Source organism: Gymnoscopelus braueri, assembly GCF_963280865.1.
Source record: "Gymnoscopelus braueri genome assembly, chromosome: 7".
NCBI classification, from domain to species: domain Eukaryota; kingdom Metazoa; phylum Chordata; class Actinopteri; order Myctophiformes; family Myctophidae; genus Gymnoscopelus; species Gymnoscopelus braueri.
The window spans coordinates 11,289,909-11,312,614 of record NC_137608.1 but is presented as its reverse complement, the minus strand read 5'-3'; the positions used below and the strand labels follow the sequence as shown (position 1 = coordinate 11,312,614).

Here is a 22,706-nt window from a genome sequence, read left to right as displayed (position 1 = left end):
GTGAATTCTTATCTAATCAGGGACTGTTTATTAGAAGTCTGCATCTGCACCCAGAATCACAGTTACTGTATAAAAGCTGTAAGGCAAACCCTACTGGACACTTGTACTGCAATCTTGGTGATGGAAACTCACCTCCACTGGTCTATAAAATAAATGCAAGGTTCAAATGAAACCATTCTAATAGTAGCTCCACCTCCATTGGTCTATAAAATAAATGCATGGTTCAAATGAAACCATTCTAATAGTAGCTCCACCTCCACTGGTCTATACAATAAATGCATGGTTCAAATTAAACCATTCTAATAGTAACTCCACCTCCACTGGTCTATAAAATAAATGCATGGTTCAAATTAAACCATTTTAATAGTAACTCCACCTCCACTGGTCTATAAAATAAATGGAAGGTTAAAATGAAACATTCCAATGAAAATAAGGGGTGTTGTTTTGTATCCTGATTTGAACTGTAGTCACTAAACAGTCAGTGTCTGTTGCTATGGATACAGGAAAGGTCCATAAAAGTTGTTCTCTGAGTTCTATATTTTCATATTTGCGATAAAAAGAAAGAGGCTTGTTTTAAAATACATTAAAACAAACATATATTAAACAGTGAAGTCTAAGCTGCTGAGTGGTCTCTGTGCACAAAGGAAACAGGCTGTGTGTCAAACCACACTCACACACATACATACGCACATCCTCCATCACAATGCAGCTTCATTGTGTGTGTGTGTGCGCGCGTGCGCACACACACACACACACACACACACACACACACACACACACACACACACACACACACACACACAGTGTGAAGCTGCATTGTGATGGAGGATGTGCGTATGTATGTGTGTGAGTGTGGTTTGTGCACACACACACGTGTGTGTGTGTGTGTGTGTGTGTGTGTGTGTGTGTGTGTGTGTGTGTGTGTGTGTGTGCGCGTGTGCGCGCGCGTGTGCATGCATGTACACGAGCACATGACATTTAATGATGCTGTTAGTGTCCAGTGGCCAGTCACACTATGACTATTCCTTTTCACTATCCACTTTTCACAGTCACTATTCCTGTGACTAGTCACAGGTCACATATTTAACTTTACATTACTTATTATTATCATTATTATTATTATTATTATTATTATTATTATTATTATTATTATTATAATGATGTACCGTGCATGTTCACATCATGTATACTTTACATATAAGAAAATGCAAACATTTTGAACAAAATAGCCAATTTTACATCGAGGTGCCCAGATGTCCCTATTGCCCACCTATCCTGTATCCATATAGACTATTAGCCTTCCCCATTCTCTGCCTATGGTTTCTGGTAATATTATTGACCACTTATTTTGTATGTCCGTGGCAAAAATTCAACTTTGAGAAATGTTGGTGACTCCTGGCGATCATCTCATACTAGTCTGAGTTTGCATATCGTTGCTGTCGGGTTGAAACCTTGCACGTCCAAAGAGGTTTACTTTTCAGAAAATGGAAGAAAGAACTTGTGTTCCAATGGATCCAGTGTAGTTATTATTTAGTCATAAGTTGTTGTTGATACTTTTCATTGGTTCAATATTTATAGAAACTCACACACACACTTAACCAACTTTACAAGAATTTTCAATTAAAAAAATAATAATAATAATAATCACAACACGTCACAATGTGACACGTTGTGAGCTTGTAGATCGGCTATTTTTGCTACTTTTGACTGACAGAGTAGGGCATTCGTTTTCAAAAAAAGTTAAGATATGGAGATACGGGATTTCTGCCCGACAGCAATGATATGACATCTCACAGGATGCTAAGTTGCTCTGAGCTCCTCAGTGTTCACTGACCACAGTTTGAACAAGGCACTTCTCTGGCTGACGTCTCTTTGAAACACTTTGAAACAAACAGGTATACTTTCTTTAATATTCTTTATTATTTAGACAGGCAATGATTGCTATCTAGAATATAGGGCAATTTAAAACATATTTTAACATAAGTAAATACATCTGATAGAGTTATTTGATTACTCTTATCTGATTACTCTTATCTGAATTATCATAATGTGTCTAGGGTCCTTAACCTGGTTAATAATGTCCTATTAATAATGCCATACGGGCCTGTACTTTGTCATGGTAAAAGTACTCTGTACTCTCTACTAGCAGTCTCTGTGTCTGCAAGCCAAGGTCAGAGACATGCTACAGGCTTTCTGTGACAATCTATGTTATGAGAACACCATATCGGTGTTCTTTTCCACACTAATCCTTTCTTACAGCTGTCTTGCACCCATGTCACCAAGCCTCCACTGACCAGTGGGTCAGAGCAAGATGTCAAACGTGTTGACCCAGACATGGGGACGCTGTTGTCCAGAGATAAACTGTCCTCCATCATAATCTACCATCATCTACCATCATCAGACGACGACGTAACCATCGCTCTCATCCAATCCGAGAAGTCCACCTTCGCACGGAACCTCATCGATGTCACATCCTATGATGTCATATGTTTACTGTATGTTACTGGACAATGTTAAAAGCTCGTGCTTGCTCTGTTACACTACGGAGAGATGGACGGCCGATGTTGCGGACCTGTGATATACTGTAACCTTCTATTGTCTCTCTGATCTGAATACAATCATGTTTCCTTACACCCTTGGTTGCCTGTCTGAGTCTGGTTTTTCCTTATTGTCTCCGTGCTACAAGTATCTGTACTTTGTGTGGGTCATAAGGTGAAATTCAACTCCAACAACATCACTTACAAAAAGTTCCATGCGTGAAATTACATCAGCTGTATTTAGAAACGGTAAGCCTATAATTACAGCATGTTGTCTTTTTGTTTGTTTGACCAGTAGCGGATCGAGGGAGCTATAAATGTCTTGGCCGTGATCATGTGTGCGTGGTGTAAGCACAGATTAACTGATCTTTAGAACATCTCTCATGTAAGAAACCTTTGGAGATGATGCAAAAGATCTGCACTTATCATCGCTATGAACAACAGGATGACATACGGTAACTGTGCACATCGTGGCTCTCTCCGAGGATGGCTGATCTACAAGCCCTTGTGGGTCTGCTGTTTTTTGTGTGAGACACTGGTGTGCAATGAAGTATAAATCAGGCATTAGTAAAACAGTTCTACCAGCTCTGTATCAACAGAGACAAAAGATTAAGTGTCTAAAAATCTATTTATGTACAATATATGACCAGAGCTGTGAAATCAAAATGGATTTTGTCAGTTTCCACGACTGATTTCAGTCATTTGGATAAATATTAGGTATAGTATTAGGCTTGGTCAAACTAGTAACAGAATACAAGTCCTATTGCTTAAACATTTAAATTTATGTTCAGAAGCATCTTAAAACCCTAATAATATTTAATAAAAGTGAAGCTTAAAGCCTCAACCTGCTATTTCTTCATGGTTGGCCGTATGTAGAACAGCAAGAACATATTGAAGATTTAGATTTATAATACCTGAACAATAATGCCTACATATTGTGCTAATTGTTTAGGAAACACTGCACTATATTTGCTGTAGCCCAAATGCTTGAAGTCTTACTCACCCCTAAAGGATAATAATACATAAACAACAACACAATGTTGTTTAACACAATAAACAACAAAAATAGCATTGTAATTATTCATATTGAAGTTCATTGTAGATTTAATGGTAGTACAAGTTAAATAGCTAAAAACATAAAGTTAATACATTTCTGTCATATTGTTTTATATAATGTAGTCTTTTCTAAAATAGTCATTGTGTTTCATTCCTGCAAGAAACAACACATACAGAGCTATAGCTCCATTGCGCCACAAGGGGGCATATACACTCCATTGAGTACTGCAGGATTATTACAGTGTGATGCAGACTGGACAGAAATGTGTCTAATTCATGTTTTATTTGTATAAACTGTCTTGTTGCAGTTGCTGAATGTCCAGTAAAATGCTAAACTCAAACCACACTGATATGGACTCATGTTACGTTTCATATCTTCATAAATTGTTTTATACTGTTATACTCTATACCGTTACTTCTGCCACTTTTTGATGTCACAGGATGGATCCCAAATTGTACATGTTTTATGATGATGTCATTTGTCCATGTCTATGGAATGTATGGAATGCATGTGCTAATAAAACATATATAATTGTATTATATTGTCTAATATTAACCTAGGAAGTATTAAGTTGGTTTTAAGTTAGCGCCTTAATACATTCCATAGGGCTGGACCAAATGGACAAATGACATCATCTACTTGCGACTGGCGTTACCCTCCTTGAGTAAACTATTTATAAAATACATGAAATATTTAAGGTGTATTTAAGATGAGAGGCAGAGGCGCTAAAATTAAAGTGTTTGTTAACACCTAATCTCTCAAGAACAGATTCTGCTCTGCGTTGGAATCTGTCGTGAAGGTTCGTCATAACGTGTACGCACTGGGCTACAAGTGGGCATGCCTTCAGATCAGGAAGCAGGCCGCGCTTTACCCAATCAAATGTAGTGGGCGGGATTTACGTGTCCGCCGATCATTCCCCACTCGAAACCAACCGAAACTAATTTAACAATAGCGTCCGCGGAGCAGACAAAACCACGAAAAGATATTCACATTTTAACTTGCTCTTTTATCATAGAAACAAGTGGGCTTATAACCAAAACGATCCATGTTCTCTGGGAGAAGTGGTGTTAGTGTTCCATGTAGACATATTGTTAGTGGGAATGAAAACATAGTCGCACCACCAGAAGTGAAACGCTGAAGGCAGACCAAAACCCCGGTTTCCTTGCGCACGGGTGCTACGTCGTCATTGTCCCAGAGCCAAGTGAGATAGTACAAACAGCAGAGGGCGCTGTTTTTCCTTCTCATTTGGTTCTGGGTTCCCAGATTGGTTAACACCAAACAATAGGAGTAGGCAGTAATCAAAGTCCAGGTACAGGCAAAGTCAATACACATGGTAAAACTAAACTGGGAAAGCTAGGTGAACTAAATACAAGGTTTCAACGAGGCAAGGACTAACATAAACTCACAGGACTGTATGCAGTTTACCAATTGGAAATTGAAGCAAACACAGGATTTAAATGGACAGGGGACTAACAAGACACAGGTGAACTCAAAGACAATCAACACAGGGATTGGCTGGGAGACTAACAGGACACAGGTCGAGAACATAACTAATCAAAGGGAGGTGAGACAAGACAGGTAGCAACAACTACAGGCGACAGGAACACTAGGAACATAACTACACAATAAAAGTACAAGGAGAACCAAGGCAAAAGGCAACAGAGTTACAACAATGCAAGATAAATACAGAACATAATGAACAACGGCCTAAACAGGCCTAAAGAACAGCCCTTAAGAGACCAACACCATACTGTATAAGGCCATTCAAGGTCCAAATAATAAAGTCACAGTCCACGGCCCGAGGAGCGGACCGTGACACTATGAGGAATGGTACTACACGGTTGTCTCCTTGTTTCTATTTAAGGGTCATCAACATGTCCGTCCCAGTTGGTACACGGACAAACAAACATGTCCGTGGCAAGACATGTCTATGTCCGTGGCACTTTTCTTTTTTTTTCTTTTAAAAAAAAATCTAGATATAGCTATATATTTTCTTCATTATAATGTAGAAACATATAAAAATGCGTTTGAATAACTTTGGTGACTCGTAAAGTAACATGCTCATTACATGAGTTGCAGGAGATTTTTAGTAGGCCTATTGCACATGGTACCTGTACACACAATTGCATCAGGTGAGCGACAACAAGACAGCTAAAGGAAATGATTGCTAATAGCTGCCTCAATTCTGTGAAAATAGCAAAAGGGGCTTTAAAAAAAGGTAATATACCAGAATCACATAGGCCTAGCCCTAAATATATAATAATGGAATCCTGATGTGCCATATTGTCTACTCTATTCCACAGCGCTACACATTTAAAACAAGCCACTTATAAAGCCATACAAGCCATAAATAAATACAATATTTGGGGGGGAAAGCCGATCTACAAGCTGGATTATTCTTATCCAAATCAATCAATCACAACATGTCACAGCATGTTGTAGAGCTTGTATGAATAGTAATTTTTTTTATCTTTTTAGCCTAAAATTGGGATGTCAGGGTTAAAGTGGTAGCTATACTTTCGAAAACCTGGAGACTGGGAAGTTATCCACTGTATACTGGCTGGTGGCAGTCCTGAGACAGGCATTAAATGTGGCATGGTCCAAGTATATTCCATGTTTGGGATTTCAATAATTGACAACTATAATAACACTCCACAATCATAATCCATGGACACCCTCCATCCACAGCCTAGGACCTCCTCCAACCTAAAAGTTAGCTCACGTCTGATCAAAGCTAGGCCTTCACGTTAAACTATTGTGACACACTGCATTCAATTAAAATCCTGGCATGCCCTTCATTAATCACTCATCATGTACATCCTTTTATCCTTTTATATTATGACGTTTCTGTGAAAAGCATTTAACACGTAATTATCACGTCAAACATATCAAATGTAGCTTGTAGGGTGTGTCTTTTTTCCATTGTTACATGTGCATGCCTTGGACTTTCTCATCAACAGAGGAGCCTTTGTAAACTTTGTTGAGGTGTGAATTTAAAGTTGTTTTAAATCTATGGGTGTGCCTGCGCGTGCTCCTGGTCGAATAGGTTCCTGCACGGCGTGCAAGGCTGTCCCATGAGCAGTGCAACCCTGGTGGTGACTCAACCAGGCAATCTGGTAGTTTCCCTTTCCATTTCTGTGGAAGTTCTTGACATACGACTTCCCAGTAACTGACAGCATTGACACGTCATCATACGTCACCAGGTAATTTACTGCACTGTTTCTCAACTAGTGGTCGATAATAGAATAAAATACAAAACTTCACTTTCCTACATAACTAAATGCATGGTCAGGGACCACATGCAATACCTTCACGGACCACCAGTTGAAAACCCATGCTCTATATACACTGCTCAAAAAAATAAAGGGAACACTTTGATCCCTTAATTCTTTTGAGCAGTTTTTGTTAGCAGTATGTACACAGTTCATGAAAACTCAAAAGAATTAAGGGATCAAAGTGTTCCCTTTCTTTTTTTGGGCAGTGTAGATAGATTTATTGTGCTCCCTGCATCAAGTGTCAGTCAGAGACTTGTTAAACCAGTTCAGGAGATCTCTTTGACTTAAAGCAAGTGAAAGACGGGCAGAGCCAAGCAGATCATCATTGGAGGTGAGGAGACCAAATGTGAGCATTTTTCCTAAGGGTAGTTTAATTTGAATTGAAATAGAGATTAACTACATGTTATGTCATGGTTGATCAACATCTGTAGATAAAACATCCAGTTATCATGAGGTAGAGTTCAGTAAATCCTTTGTGAGTTTCACTCCCTCACTGTTAGGACTTCTCTTCCAATACAACTTCAGGTATGTACAGCAAAGCCCTACTCTTGTTACTTACTTAATATCTACTCTTACATAATTTTATGGCAGCACGATTCTTAATGAAATGTAAGTCCCGATTTTTCTCTCTAATAATTGAGATCAATTCTCTCACACCATTCATATTGTGTTCATTAAATGAATAAATAAAATAATGTATTTGCACTCTTAGATGCAAGTAGAAATGTTGCTGCCTACAGTAGATAGGCTTTACCTTAACACCCATTAAGACCTGGAACGCATCTGTGTCACTTTAGATTTCTTTGGCTATTCAAAAATAGCAGATATACAAGCTGTGCTGCGCTATGAGCTTGTAGATCTTTTTTTTTTTTAATTTTGAATAATCTAGATTTTTTGGGGGGGGGGGGATAAGGATAAGGATAATTCCTTTTAACAGGTCGTTCATGAAAGTCCTTGCGGTCTTGTTTCCAATGAGAACCTGTGAGCAATTGGGGTGAAGAGTCTTGCTCAGGGACAAATTTCATATCATCGGCACATATGCTGGGATAGCCTGGAATCGAACCTGGGGCAACCAGGGCCAGCTCTGGTTCCCTAGGCGGGCTCACTAACCACTCAGCTATGGCCGCCCCCCGGGGGGGGATTTAAAAAAAAAAAGTTAGGTTTAGAAAACTTTTTTTAAGAATCGCCTCAGGTCTTAATGGGTTAAAACTCTTAAAATGCCACTTCCACTCAGTTTGCCTCCGTTGCTGTTTGAAAATGGAAGGACCACACCGGCAGACTGATCTATGCTGGCCAATGGGACTGGCAGCTAGACGTGCTAGGGGTCACATAGTTAGACAGAAATCCAGAACAAATGCAGATCTGTAATAATAATAATAATAATGAATTGCATTTATATGGCGCTTTTCTAAGTACTCAAACTTACTCAAAGCGCTTTACAATGGTTCATTCATTCATACAGGGGGGGGGGGCATTGGGAGGTGGAGCGGCGAACAGTCGACGCCAGCGTCCCCACTTTTCCCACATTCACACACCAATGGTGGCAAGCTAGCGCCGACCGAATCATTGGAGGCAATGTAGGGTTCAGTGTCTTGCCCAAGGACACTTCGACATGTGGACAGGAGGAGTTGGGATTCGAACCGCCGACCCACGGATCAATGGACGACCTGCTCTACCTCCTGAGCCACAGCCGCCCTAAAAATCTGTAATGTATAGAACCATTCCAATATGGAATACTTGAAACTTGGGAATTGCTTTAGACTGACAACATACTGTACATGCTAAGTGCTGTTCTCTTGTTACAAAAAGTCTCTTGTCCTCTCTTATTATTTTACAACACTTAATCAAAGTCAAATCAAACTTAAATGCCTCTGAACATAAAAGAGATAATGTAAAGTTACAGCATTAAAATAATTAAAATATAGCAAGCACCCAGTCATTTTTGGACATATACTGTAACTACTTTACTGTACTTTCTTGTCCAATAACATAGACTATTGATATTTTGAGGCTTTAAGGGGAATAGCCCCCAACATTGAAATATGTCATTTATATACTTTGAGTCAGATCTTTCAAATTCCATTCAAATTGGCTATGACTGTCTTCCAAAGTTGTAGGAAACCCGGCCTGGCGGAGAGCTGTTCTCCGAGGAGCACACTTTTATTTATTTCCTTTTTATTTATATCAGTTTCCTTTATCATTTAATGTTTATTATTATGTTTTTCATTATTGTTTTATACATATGAAGGTACAATTTGTCTGCTCAGTATGCTCATTGTTTTGGTTTATCGCTTCCAATTTGTATGAAAAACACATAAGGAGGGTATAATCTGGAGTAGTCCAGAGTATGCCCCAGGGTATAAAACATATATTTTCATATGCAAAAATATGGACTTTGCATATGAAGGTAGAGTTCAGTAGAGTAGATTTCAGTAAATCCTTTGTGAGTTTCACTCCCTCACTGTTAGGACTTCTCTTCAAATACAACTTCAGGTATGTACAGCAAAGCCCTACTCTTGTTACTTACTTGTTATCTACTCTTACATAATTATATGGCTGCACGATTCTTAATGAAATGTAAGTCCTGATTTTTCTCTCTAATAATTGAGATCAATTCTCTCACACGATTCATATTGTGTTCATTAAATTTGCACTCTTAGATGCAAGTAGAAATGTTGCTGCCTACAGTAGATAGGCTTTGCCTTAACACCCATTAAGACCTGGAACGCATCTGTGTCACTTTAGATTTCTTTGGCTCTTCAAAAATAGCAGATATACAAGCTGTGCTGCGCTATGAGCTTGTAGCTTGTAATGGGGCAGCAGGATTATCCCCATTGTTTTATTTTACCTTACTTACTGTATATATTTAATGCCCCAAATGCTGTTCAGCACTTTGTAACTAATGTTTTGAAAAGTGCTATATAAATAAAGTTATTGTTATTATTTTTATTGTTTCCACGTTTATTTCATTGGCCCAGTTTGACGCTTTGCTACTGGAGCCACATTGAAAAGAAGACCCCTGCGATATCTAAACAGCGACTAACAGCACACACACACACACACACACACACACACACACACACACACACACACACACACACACACACACACACACACACACACACACACACACACACACACACACACACACACACACACACACACACACACACACACACACACACACACACACACACACACACACACACACACACACAAACACACCGTCCCATCAGAATAGTATGTGCAATGTGAGCTTTTCCTCAATCCACAGGCTGTGTAGACTACAGCCTCAAAACACTGCAACATACAGACAAGATGATGCGGAGAAAGCAGGAAATCAAGCCTGGTCCGGAAAAAACTATAACGGAAGAACATTTCCGAGGCAGTGCGTAAACATGAGTGACACAACGTGAGGTAGAGTTTTTTTTTTATGAGCGACGAATTCCGGGCAAAAAAATTGGGACCATTGTGCAAGCTCCTGAATCATGCAGGCCTACATTTATTCTATTATAAGCTATTATAAGTTAACTATTTTAGTAATAACCATGTAGCTTCTAAGTAACTTGAATCTTTTAAATTGGCAATGACATGATATATCCTATATTAAAACCGACGGTGGGATGACACACGTTACGATATTACTTCATTATCATCCGTCACTGAAATTAGGAATTTGATACAGACATCTAGACCAAACTTTTCTCAAACACTGTTCAGGAGTCCGTTATGAAAATAGTCACACCCAAAAACCTAAATTGCACACAAAGTGCCATGTAGGGGCACTACATGTTTTTTACCCTTCAAATGGCTATAATTATAGTATTGCTCTGCTCAGCGGCCAGAAAGTCTAGTAAATAGCTACAATGACCTCCTCATTACTGAGTAATATACTGCGGGATTAAACATAGATTTTTATGAGACCAAGACACTTGGTAATGTCTGTATAATTAATGACATACAAGGTTTACCTTTATCATGATTTCCTTCTGTTTACATGACCATAACGTTCATCGCTTTCACTTTCCTTTCATCTCCCATTCCAGGCTTGCTATGACAGAGAGAAAGACAAAGATACTTGTTAATCTGCCAGCACTAATGTCTCAGTGTATTCAACAACATTGTTCTGTTTTCTTAGGCTTTGGCATTCCAGTTTGTGACAAATATGGCAGCTGCAGTAGGTAGGTACACCTACGTTGCTCAACAGCCGACACCCCAGGGTGGGCGGCTGAGCGGGGCTCTGGAAGGACTGTGCGGGGATCTGGAACGACTGAGCACGTCTCAAGAGCCCACAGGCCGGCGTGTTTATACCATGTACCACGGCACCACAGTCACCAACGCACGCAGCATCATCGTCAATGGCTTTCGGCAGTCGTCCACTGGCATGCTGGGACCTGGAGTCTATGTCAGCCGCGATCGGGATAAGGCTGAACGATACCCACTTAATGCTGCCGTCAGTGATCGTGTGGTTCTTGAGGTGCGCGTGCACGTTGGCTGCGTCAAATGCATTGACCAAGACAACCACCCCTTGCAGTACAGCTGGAACGCCCATGGGTTCAACACGGCCTGGGTGCCCCCCAACTGTGGCATGAAGTCTGTACCAACTGGCTGTGAGGAGGACTGTGTGTTTAACCCCAGGCGAGTGGAGGTCATAGGCATTGCTCTGGTACCCAACACCGGCATACTGAGAGAGTTCCAAACACTGATGGCAAATAGTCCCAGAAGACCATGGAAGAAAGGAAGAGCTCAACGACAACGGAGGAAGTGATGGTGTATCTTTTCTTCTATGAAATATGTTCAGAACAGATATGCAAATAAAACAGAACATATACTACACAGAAATAAGGATATGAGGAATAAGGATGAGGAAGGGCTTGTAAAAAAAAAAAAAAAAAAAAAAGGGTCTGGAAAAAGGGAGAGACTCACTACAGTACAGTATCTCAGTCTTCTGTTATATTCCTGTCTCGCCCCTTTATTGCTTTGTCTCCTGCAGATTACAACAGTTATTACTGAATTCAGGGAATTAGTGTTTCTTAAGGTGCATTACTGATTATCAGGTAAAGGAATACTGTTAGAATTAATCTATTCTATAATGGTTTTATGTCTGTATTCTCTCTATGATAATAGCTGTTCTACTAATGTGCAGGGATTCCACAATTAATCAATCAAGATCTGTTTAGATGAACCTTATGTGCTTTTATTGAGTTTCGGCTGTGGACATGTTATTTTATGGCAATGTGAGATTGTGAGACACCTTCCCTTCTTTTAATGTTCTGTATTTTAAATAAACAAACAGCTGCTGTCATAACAATATTGGATTTCATTTTTATCATTAGCAGTCCTGTAGTTGATGTGGTCCCATGAACTCCACTGTTCTATAAAACAACTCTAACTTGGTTCCCTTCATTCCTGTAAACATCTGACATGATTCTCACATTTGATGAATGGAAGAAACGCTGCAAGAATGATTAAAGGAGTAGTTCACCCAAAATAAATCGTATTTTCTATCAATTACACACCCCATGAAGCCTTGAATTCATGGATTATAATTTTTTGTCACATTCCTAAGGCAATCATTTGATGACCGGCGGAAAGATGCTAATATATCCGGTAGGAGACTCAAAGTAGACTCTTTAAGACAAGTCTTCCCCCGGAAATACAAATGCGACAAAAACAAAAACAAATCCATGAATTCAAGGCTTCATGGGGTGTGTAGTTGATAGAAAATAAGATTGTTTTGGGGTGAACTACTCCTTTAAGACAAATATATTTCACAGGCGCTCGGGTGGCGCAGTGGTAAAGTCCCTGCCCACCACCACGGAGGTTGTGGGTTCGAATCCATCGTGGCAAACCGGCTTTGGAGGGCGTCTACACAAAGACAATTGGCCCGTGTTCGGGGGATGGAAGCCGGACGGGGAGGGTGATAATGGTCATTGCATGTACTCCTACGGGCTGGGGGCGGCACCTGTCAGCAGGGAGTGTTGGGCGGGAGGAGTAGGACGAAGGTATATTTATCCTCCTAGTGGGGGCTCCTCACTGGCAGGTGAGTCAGTAGGATACAACAGCATTGACAACACAGAAATGTGTTTGGGGAGAAATTAATTGGCATAACGACTAAATTGGGGAGAAAAAGGGGGTACAAATTATTGTTATATATAAAAATAGGTGATAGGTCTCCGATCATCGTAGGCCCGGGGCTGAAGCTGATGTGCATTAAACCATTTACCGTATGATACGTCTAGTTCAGGTTCTCTGGTTCTCACATTTATTAATACCAGGACCACCTTTTTATTGGGAAACTTTTTTCCCCTGAATACCTCTGTTTCGGGTCGATACCTTGGTTTCCTATTAAAATAATATTTTGCATCGTGGCTACGAGATGTGCAACCTCTATTTTTATTTTCATTCCTTTGCACCGTGGTCAGCACCTGACCTCAGCACTACTGGTGTGCACCCTTCCAGCTTGTTTGACAGTTAATTGTCTCCGCCAGGCCGAAGGCATGGCGGGGACAATTAATGCAGGGTGCAATAAATGTTTTGCACCCTGTCCGTCCGCGTGTCCTCAGTGATGCTTGCGGAAGTTGCGGAACTCGGCTCCACCACGTTCCTGACCCCATCACCGGCGTGCCAATAATCACAATAACGCACACCCTCTCGCGTAATATTGCTTAATTGAAAAGTATTTCTGTAAATTACATTTGTAAATGGAACTATAGTATTATAGACTATATGTTGTCAGAACCTAAAAGAATTTAAGAAAATTTAAAAAAGAAATGCATTTATTGGCTATGCTTTTCAAAAACAATATAAAATACTTTTTCTATTTTTTTCAGCAACCCCACCCTGCCTCAAGCGTCAGTCAGAGACTTGTTCAACCGGTTCAGGACATCTCTTATACTTAACCCATTAAGACCTGAGGCCGATTCTACAAATGCCTCCTACTGTATATCAGTATTTTTGGGCGGTGAAACCGCCCCTATAAGTGAGATTTGGAAAAATGTACATTTTCCTGCGCTGTGATCTGGGCCCAGGAAATTTGTACAATTATCCTGCGCTGTGATTGGCCAATCACAGTCTATTCAGGACTGTGATTGGCCAGTGTCACATGACACATGTGCATAGCCCTATATAAGCAACCATAACTTGAAAAAAACCAAATATTTGTTTTTTTTCAAGTTATGGTTTCGTCCATCATAAAGAGTGTTTCAATAAATGTATTTATCTTTTTTACATGATTGGTTGACTCCATTCAGTATTGTGATTAGCTAGCAAGACACCGCCCACTTCACACAGGGTGTGATTTTTTTTTTTAAATCAGAAATAGCAGATGTACAAGCTCGCAGCGCGGCACGAAGTGACGTGCTGTGAGCTTGTATATCTGCTATTTTTGAATAGCCAACACTACAATCTAAAATGACACTTTCCCGGTTTTAATGGGTTAAGCCTTAACCCTTCTTTCACTTCCTCAACCGTTAAGTGAAAGTGAAAGAAGGGCAGAGCCAAAGGAATCATCATTGGAGGCGATGAGATATGAATTGGAGCATTTCTTCATAAAGGTAGTTACATTTTAATTTTAATCAAAATAGAGAATTAACTCCATGTTGTTATGTCATTGTTGAGTCACTCTGTTAAAGGGATAGTTCCAAAAAAAAAAGTTTTCCTATTGATTAGTCACCCCATGGAGACTCGAATTCATGGATATTTTTTAGTTTTTGTCACATTCCTAAGCCAATAATTTGATGACCTGGATTCAAGTCTCCATGTAGTGACTAATCGATAGAAAAAAAGTCATTTTGGAGGTGAACTATCCCTTTAAGACAAAACACCATCAATACACAATACACATACAAATACAATGAACGGCAAACAAGGCAAAAAGGGTAAAATAACAGTGGAAAACAGTGGCTAGATTGGCTCCTTTAAGGAAACGTATTAGTTACCAGCCCTAATATCACAAAATAATTGCGCATAGTGGAATTAAAACATTAGTAAAAGAACATGCATCCTACTATCCTACTATCCTACTATCCTACTATATATATATATATAATAATAATATATATATTATATAATAATTGGAGTAACCTCTGTCTGTCTGTCTGTCTTGGTGTCTTGGTGTCTTGGGTCGACCGGGTATGGGCTAGTACAACATAAACCTACTTTGCTTGCAGTGACCCAAAACTCCTGCAGCACAACGATGCAAGGAGTGGGGGAGAATTCCAGCACCGTGGCTATGAAAAAAAGACAATGATATTACAAAACAAAAAATTTATAAAAATACACAAGGAGAAACATACAACGCATAGAATGTATAGTTTTACCTGTGTCTTAAGGTCTCTAGGCACAGCAATTTGTTGGAGGTCACTTAAGTTGTAAACTGAAACTTACATTAAAAAAAAATACATTTGAATAAAATAAAATAAAGATAAAACACAGTATTTAAGATGATGTTCGACACAAATTAAAGTGCTACAAGCATGGCAAACATCCATGTGCACCTAAACCAAATAAAGGCCAGCTGTAGCATTAGCCATGCAACAAACAAAGGATCGCATTAGACAAGGCTATTCTGTGCTACACAAGGCTTAAACTATGAGCTTTGGCCTACAATGAGTTCTACTTCACTCTGCATGAGGGAGATCACTAGACTTTTATAACTTCCTGATGATGTGACTATAGGTCAGGTACAAGGTGCACCATTCACATGGATTCCCACGATTGTATGTTGGAATACGCAGTAGGAGGAGGAGTATACTCCTGTTTACTTATACGAATTAAGGTATGTACAGTAATGTCCTACTGTTGTTACTTATATATTTTAGGGGATTCTTGCTGAAATGTGAGTCACTCTTTTTCTCCCTAATACAGTAAGCTTTAAACTGGCAACATAGTATATCAAAATGTAAGCATGCCGAGTGCTGGTCTCTTGTAACAAAAACAACTCAAGTCTCTTAACCTCTTATTATTTTGGAACACTTAAAGGAGAATTTTGGACTACGGTTTTCTTACCTTTTCTATTAAGGTTATGATATCTTAGGATGAATGGTACAGTAGAAAAATGTCATAACTCCATCCCGGGTCCGCCACAGCTTAAAACGTGCGCGGATAGGCCTTGCGTTAGATCACATATTTGAATAGGTTTTTTTTTTCTTTTATTTTTTTGATCCGACGTTCATAGTGACAGAACACTGTCAAAAATAAATAAAAAAAACGTCGCGCTAGACGAGATTGAAATCTCGAGATTGAAATCTCGTCTAGTGAGACTTGGGCTCTTTTTTTTTTTTTTGCATAGCGTTCTGTCACTATGAACATCAGATCTAAAAAAATTTAATAATGCGACCTAACGCAAGGCCTATCCGCGCGCGTTTTAAGCTGTGGCGGACCCGGGATGGAGTTATGAATTTTTTTTACTGTACCATTCATCCTAAGATATGATAACATCATAGAAAAGGTAAGAAAACCTTAGTCCAAAATTCTCCTTTAATACAAGGGATTAATTTAAATGCTGCTAAACATAAAAGATTATGTAAAGTTACATATTTAAAATACATAACTACTGTGTTATGTTCTGTGTCCATTAACACAGCCTATCTCAGAGGCTCAAATGTGTTGAAATACGTATTTCTTCTTCTTCTTTATTCTGATAGTAGTCATTACTAGAGTGTTTGTTCAGCAACAGGGGTGTCCCTGTATACCCAGCTCTTTAGTAAGCAAAAAACTAATTTTCAGATGGTTTGCCAATTTAATCCAATCAGGAGATAGTACCCATTTATCAGCTTCAATTTTATAGTGTTCCAGTTCCAGGTTTTTGGCTCGTCGCTTCCAATTTCACTTGTTTTTGTATCCTGTATGAACTACTTAATGACATACAAGGGTTACCATGATTTCCCTCTGTTCACATGACCATATATGTTCATCGCATTGACTTTACTTTCATCTCATTCCAGGCTTGCTAAAACAGAGAGAGGAAGACAAAGAGTACTTGGTAATCTGCCGGTTTATTCAACAGCATTGTTCTGTGTTCTTATTCTGATAGGATGGCATCCCATAGATCGATCAGGTCATATGGAGCAGCAAATGATCTGGTACTGAGCGGGTCTCAGGAGCCCACAGACCGGCATGTTCATACCATGTACCACGGCACCACCGTCGCCTACGCACGCCTCGTCATCGCCAATGGCTTTCAGCAGTCGTCCACCGGCATGCTGGGACCTGGAGTCTATGTCAGCCGCAATCAGGCTAAGGCTGCACGATACCCACTCAACGCTGCCGCCAGTGATCGTGTGGTTCTTGAGTTGCGCGTGCACGTTGGCCGCGTCAAGCGCATTGACCAAGACAACCACCCCATGCAGTACAGCTGGAACGCGCATGGGTTCAACACGGCCTGGGTGCCCCCCAACTGTGGCATGAAGTGTGTACCGTCTGGCTTTGAGGAGGACTGTGTGTTTAACCCCAGGCGAGTGGAGGTCATAGGCATTGCTCGGGCACCCGACACCACCATACAGACAGAGCTCCAAACACTGATGGCAAATAGTCCCAGAAGACCATGGAAAGGACCAGCCTGGAAAGGAAGCGCACGCCAGCCTCCCCCACACACACACATACACACCTCCCTGTGCCACGTTTGTTTACAATGGGCAGAACATCTGCACCCTCACTGATCAAACAACTGTGTCTCCTGATAGAATGGTTCCTCTGTATCATGTCAATAAAGCTGCAAATACTAGATTTTTCTCCAGACAAGATGAATCACATCTTTTCTTCTATGAAATGTGTTCAGAACGGATATGCAAATAGAACAGAACAAATACTACACAGGAATAAGGATGATGAAGGGCTTAAATGTAAAAAATTAAGTAAAAAGGGTCTTTAATTACACTACACTGGAAAAAGGGAGAGACTCACTACAGTATAGTATCTCAGTCTTCTGTTATTTTCCTGTCTCGCCCTTTATTGCTTTGTCTCCCTGATTACAACAGTTATTACTGAATTCAGGGAATTCAATAGCTGATCTGTATTAGTGTTTCTTAAGTGGTGCATTACTGATCATCAGGTAAAGGAATACTGTTTAGAATTAATCTATGATAATAAATCTACAAAGTCACTAATGTTTTCAAATAATTGTAGTGGAGTAAAAGAACAATATTTGCCTCTGAGTCTGAGATGTAATGGAGCAGAAGTAAAGTAAAAATACCTCAAACTTGTACTTAGGTAGAGTATTTGAGTAAATGTACTTAGTTACTTTAAACCACTGCTGCTACTCTGCTTCAAATTCACTTCATCTCCTAGCCAGCCTGTGATCTTAGTCCTGAAAGATAATATCCAATGGAAGTGATATGTTTTACAATTCTTCATTGTCTCCGCCAGGCCGAAAGGCATGGCGAGAGAGTATGTTCTACCCCCTGTCCGTCCGTCCGTCCGTCCGTCCGTCCGTCCGTCCGTCCGTCCGTCCGTCCGTCCGTGTGTGTGTCCGTCTGTCAGCAGCTAATCTCTGGCACCGTTGGCTTGATCGCAGCGAAACTGTGCACACACACTTCCTGGATGCCAATTCAGAACCTCTGCCCCAAAATGTTCACATGGGCCTGTTATAGAGCCATCAGGAGGCCGATTTGTGCAAAACCCATTTTTGGGTATTACTCCTAAAGATTGTATCCAAACGTCATACAAATTGGTAAACAGTATCTCTATAGTCATGTGATCAACCCGGATCTGTCCAATTTCCCAGATTCCATCCTCATTGGCTAAGGTTAGCCTCCAAAGTTTGCAGGATTGGTCCGTTTTGAACAAAATGCCTCAAATCATGAACGTAGCTTGCAATTTCCGTGAAATTTCACACGCACATTCCCATTAGGCCGAGGAAGAAATGCCACTTAAAATGTTTCAAATCTGCCTCATGGTGGCGCTATAACAGGCCGATTCGTGCTTTTACCAATAACTGCACCGATCTGTGTAAAACTTTGTTTGCACACTCTCTAGAGGCCAAGGAAAAACCTTTGCCCTGCATTTTTCACATTTGCTTTTTATAGCGCCACCAGGAGGCGTCTAAAGTAAAATATTTTTTTTAATATTAAGCCTTCAGATTTTATCCAAATTTCACGCAAATCGGTACACATGATTTCTATAGTCATGTGGTCAAGACCGATCTTTCTGATTTCTCATATTCCATCCTGATTGGCTAAGATTGACATCTAAAGTTTGCAGGAGTGGCCCGTTTTGAACAAAATGACGCAAATCATGAACCCAGCGTCCGATTGCGGTAAAACTTTGCACACAAAACATTCGCACTTCGTTGAGGAACAAATGTCACCCTTTTAACATTGCCCTATTATAGCGCCACCAGGAGGCAGATTTTTGCAAAACTTCTCTTTTTTATATTACTCCAACACATTTTGTCCAAACATCATGCAAATCGGTACATATTATCTCTGTAGTCAAGTGATCAAGATGGTTCCGTCCGATTTTTCCTATTCCATCCTGATTGGCGAATTCCGAACATTGCTGGCCCACAACAACCTACCTGACCTGGCGGAGACCTGTGCTCCGAGGAGCACTTTTTCTAGTTGTGAACTGTTTTGGTCAGTGCAGAGAGTGAGACAGGTGCACCGTGACGGGAGCAGAAAGACAGCTGTGTGTCTCATCTCTGTTCATTGACGTTTCCACCACTGGTTAAAACGAAAATGAAACTGCTACAACTCTAGTTTCAAACTTTCTGCAAATCCCCTATGCGCATTGCAAGCTTGACAACGGTCTCACAAGGTCCTGCACTCAATTCCTGTTGCTGTCAAATCTGGATATTAAAACTTGTGTCAGGTATGTTTATAAAAATGCAATTTGAAATGTGAGTTCGCTACCCAAGAGCATTGCGAGCAGTGGTGGAAAGTAACTAAGTATATTTACTCAAGTGTTGTACTTGAGTACAATTTTGAGGTACTTTTACTTTACTGGAGTATTTCCAATTTTCAGTACTTTTACTTCTATTCCACTACATCTCAGGCAAATATTCTACTTTTCCTCCACTACAATTACTTGACAGTTTTAGTAACTAGTTACTTTGTAGATTTTGATAATTACAAAACATACATTAACCACTTCAGCCCTATATTTATTTCAGGCATTTGAAATTAGCCGATCTATAAGCCCACAATGCGTTGTGATGCAACGCATTGTAAGCTTGTAGATCTGCTATTTTCAAAAGATTTTTATACATTTGAAAGCTTGTGAAATGGAATATTCTGCAAAATGAGTACTTTCTACTTTTATACTTTACTGTAAATACATTTTGATACCAATACTTTTGTACTATCTGCAAAGTCACTAACTAACGTTTTAAAATAATTGTAGTGGAGTAAAAGTACAATATTTGTCTCTGAGATGTAGTGGAGTAGAAGTAAAAGTATTGAAAATTGGAAATACTCCAGTAAAGTAAAAGTAGGCTACCTCAAAACTGTACTTAAGTACAGTACTTGAGTAAATGCACTTAGTTACTTTACATCACTGATGCTACTCTGCTTCAACTTCACTTAATCTCCTAGCCAGCCTATGATCTTAGTCCTGAAAGATAATATCCAATGGAAGTGAAATGTTTTACAGACAGCTGCGTGCCTCATCTCTGTTCATTGAAGTTACTATAGTAACCCGACACCGGTACTGCAACAACTGTTGTTGCAGCCGAATGTATACTTCGTTGTACGACGGTGTCGTGCACCGAAAATAGCAGATCTACAAGCTCACAACGCGCCGCGGACGCAAGGCATTGTGAGCTTGTAGATCTTCTATTTTCGACACGTGACCTGCTGTACGCCAAAGTGTAAATGGAGCTTGTATGTTGGCCTACAACTGCAGTCATAAATCAGCATTACATTCAAACGGACTGTAACATCCAAATCGTTGGTTCTTGAATTGTTATTTAGTTTCAGCACACTGGCCAGTGGCTGCTGTTAATAATATCTGAATTACTGTTCAAGCAGAATGTAACAAACACAGTAAGTAAATTGTTGATTCTGGACTTATTATTTTGAGTTTCATTATGTACCACTGGCTGTTATATAGATTTTTAAGCAGACTAGAACAACCACATATTTAAGTAAAATTTTGGTTGGTTCTCAACTTATTTTGTTTCTGTGTATTTGTGTTCTTTCAAGAGTGCATTTTTTCCTTGTGTGACCCTCAACACAGGATTTAAGAATCCCAGGCCTAATTAGTACCACCGGTGGTGGACGCACACACTTCTAGTTCTATTATAAGCTGACATGTTAACTCTTTAGTAATAACCATGTAGCTTCTAAGTAACTTGAATAATTTAAATTGGCAATGACATGATATATCCTATATTAAAACAGACGGTGGAGGACACACAATACGATATTACTTTATCATCAGCTGTCACTGAAATTTGAAATTTGATACTCAGGCGTAACATCCGGACTTGCGAGACACCCTTACTCCGATCCGCACCAAACTTGGCACAAGCACTATCAGGAATCCGTTATGAAAATAGTCACACCCAAAAACCAAAATTGCACACATAGGGGCGCTACATGTTTTACTCTTCAAATGGCCATAATGATAATATTACTCTGCTCAGTAGCCAGAAAGTCTACAATGATCTGCTCATTACTGAGTAATATACTGCGGTATTAAACATAGATTTTATGAGACCAAGACACTTGGTAATGTATAATTAATGACATACATGGTTTAACTTTACCATGATTTCCTTCTGTTTACATGACCATAACGTTCATCGCTTTCACTTTCCTTTCATCTCCCATTCCAGGCTTGCTATGACAGAGAGAAAGACAAAGATACTTGTTAATCTGCCAGCACTAATGTCTCAGTTAATTCAACAACATTGTTCTGTTTTCTTAGGCCTACGGCATTCTTCCAGTTCTTGCATAGACATGGGAGCTTCAGTAAGTGTACCTGTAGACGGCGATCTACAGCCGACACCCCAGGGCGGTTACACCATGTACCATGGTACCACAGTCGCCGGCGCACGCAGCATCATCGCCGATGGCTTTCGGCAGTCGTCAGACGGCATGCTGGGACGTGGAGTCTATGTCAGCCGTGATCAGGACAAGGCTGCACGATACCCACTAAATGCTGGTGCCAATGATCGTGTGGTTCTTACGCTGCGTGTGCACGTTGGCCGCGTCAAACGCATTGACAGCGACAACCACCCCTTGCAGAAAAGCTGGAACCAACATGGGTACAACTCAGCCTGGGTGCCCCCCAACTGTGGCATGAAGTGTGTACCAAAAGGCTTTGAGGAGGACTGTGTGTATAACCCCAGGCGAGTGGAGGTCATAGGCATTGCTCTGGCACCCAACACCACCATACAGACAGAGCTCCAAACACGGATGGCAATTAGTCCCAGAAGACCATGGAAAGGACCAGCCTGGAGAGGAAGAGCTCAACAACAAGGTGGAAGATCTGTAACTGTCATACCCTGAGCATGGTTCTTCTGTATCATGTCAATAACTCTGCCAATACTAGATTTTTCTCCAGACAGGATGAATCACATATTTTCTTCTATGAAAAATATTCAGAACAGATACGCAAATAGAACAGAACATAAACTACACAGAAATAAGGATATGAGGAATAAGGATGATGAGCTTGAATGTGAAGAAAGGGTCTTTGATCACACTACACTGGAAAAAGGGTCAGACTCACAAGTCACAACAGTATCTCCGTCTTCTGTTATATTCCTGTCTCGCCCTTTATTGCTTTGTCTCCCTCCCTCCCAGATACCAGTACAACAGTTACTATCTATACAAGTAAGACGCGCGAACGCGGGAAGCGAACGCTTTCAACTTGCCATCCGGCCTGAAATAT

The 22,706-nt window shown here is 40.2% G+C and overlaps 1 protein-coding gene across 1 annotated transcript; it reads left to right on the top strand.

Annotated features, from left to right (window-relative positions):
• The first annotated feature begins 7,275 nt into the window (after positions 1–7,275).
• On the top strand, positions 7,276–22,509 carry LOC308088889 (uncharacterized protein). The gene is made up of 3 exons (XM_080433473.1): positions 7,276–7,394; positions 11,008–11,633; positions 21,757–22,509. The coding sequence occupies exons 2-3, from the start codon at positions 11,035–11,037 to the stop codon at positions 22,319–22,321; spliced, it is 1,164 nt and encodes a 387-aa protein (XP_080289599.1). The 5' UTR covers positions 7,276–7,394; positions 11,008–11,034; the 3' UTR covers positions 22,322–22,509.
• Positions 22,510–22,706: the final 197 nt, after the last annotated feature.

What these genes read in the sequence shown, in the direction of transcription:
- LOC308088889 (XM_080433473.1), top strand. Translation starts at nt 11,035, where the DNA reads ATGGCAGCTGCAGTAGGTAGGTACACCTACGTTGCTCAACAGCCGACA. An exon ending in GCTCAACGACAACGGAGGAA is followed by an intron (nt 11,634 to 21,756) that starts GTGATGGTGTAT and finishes GCATTCTTCCAG; the next exon opens with TTCTTGCATAGACATGGGAG.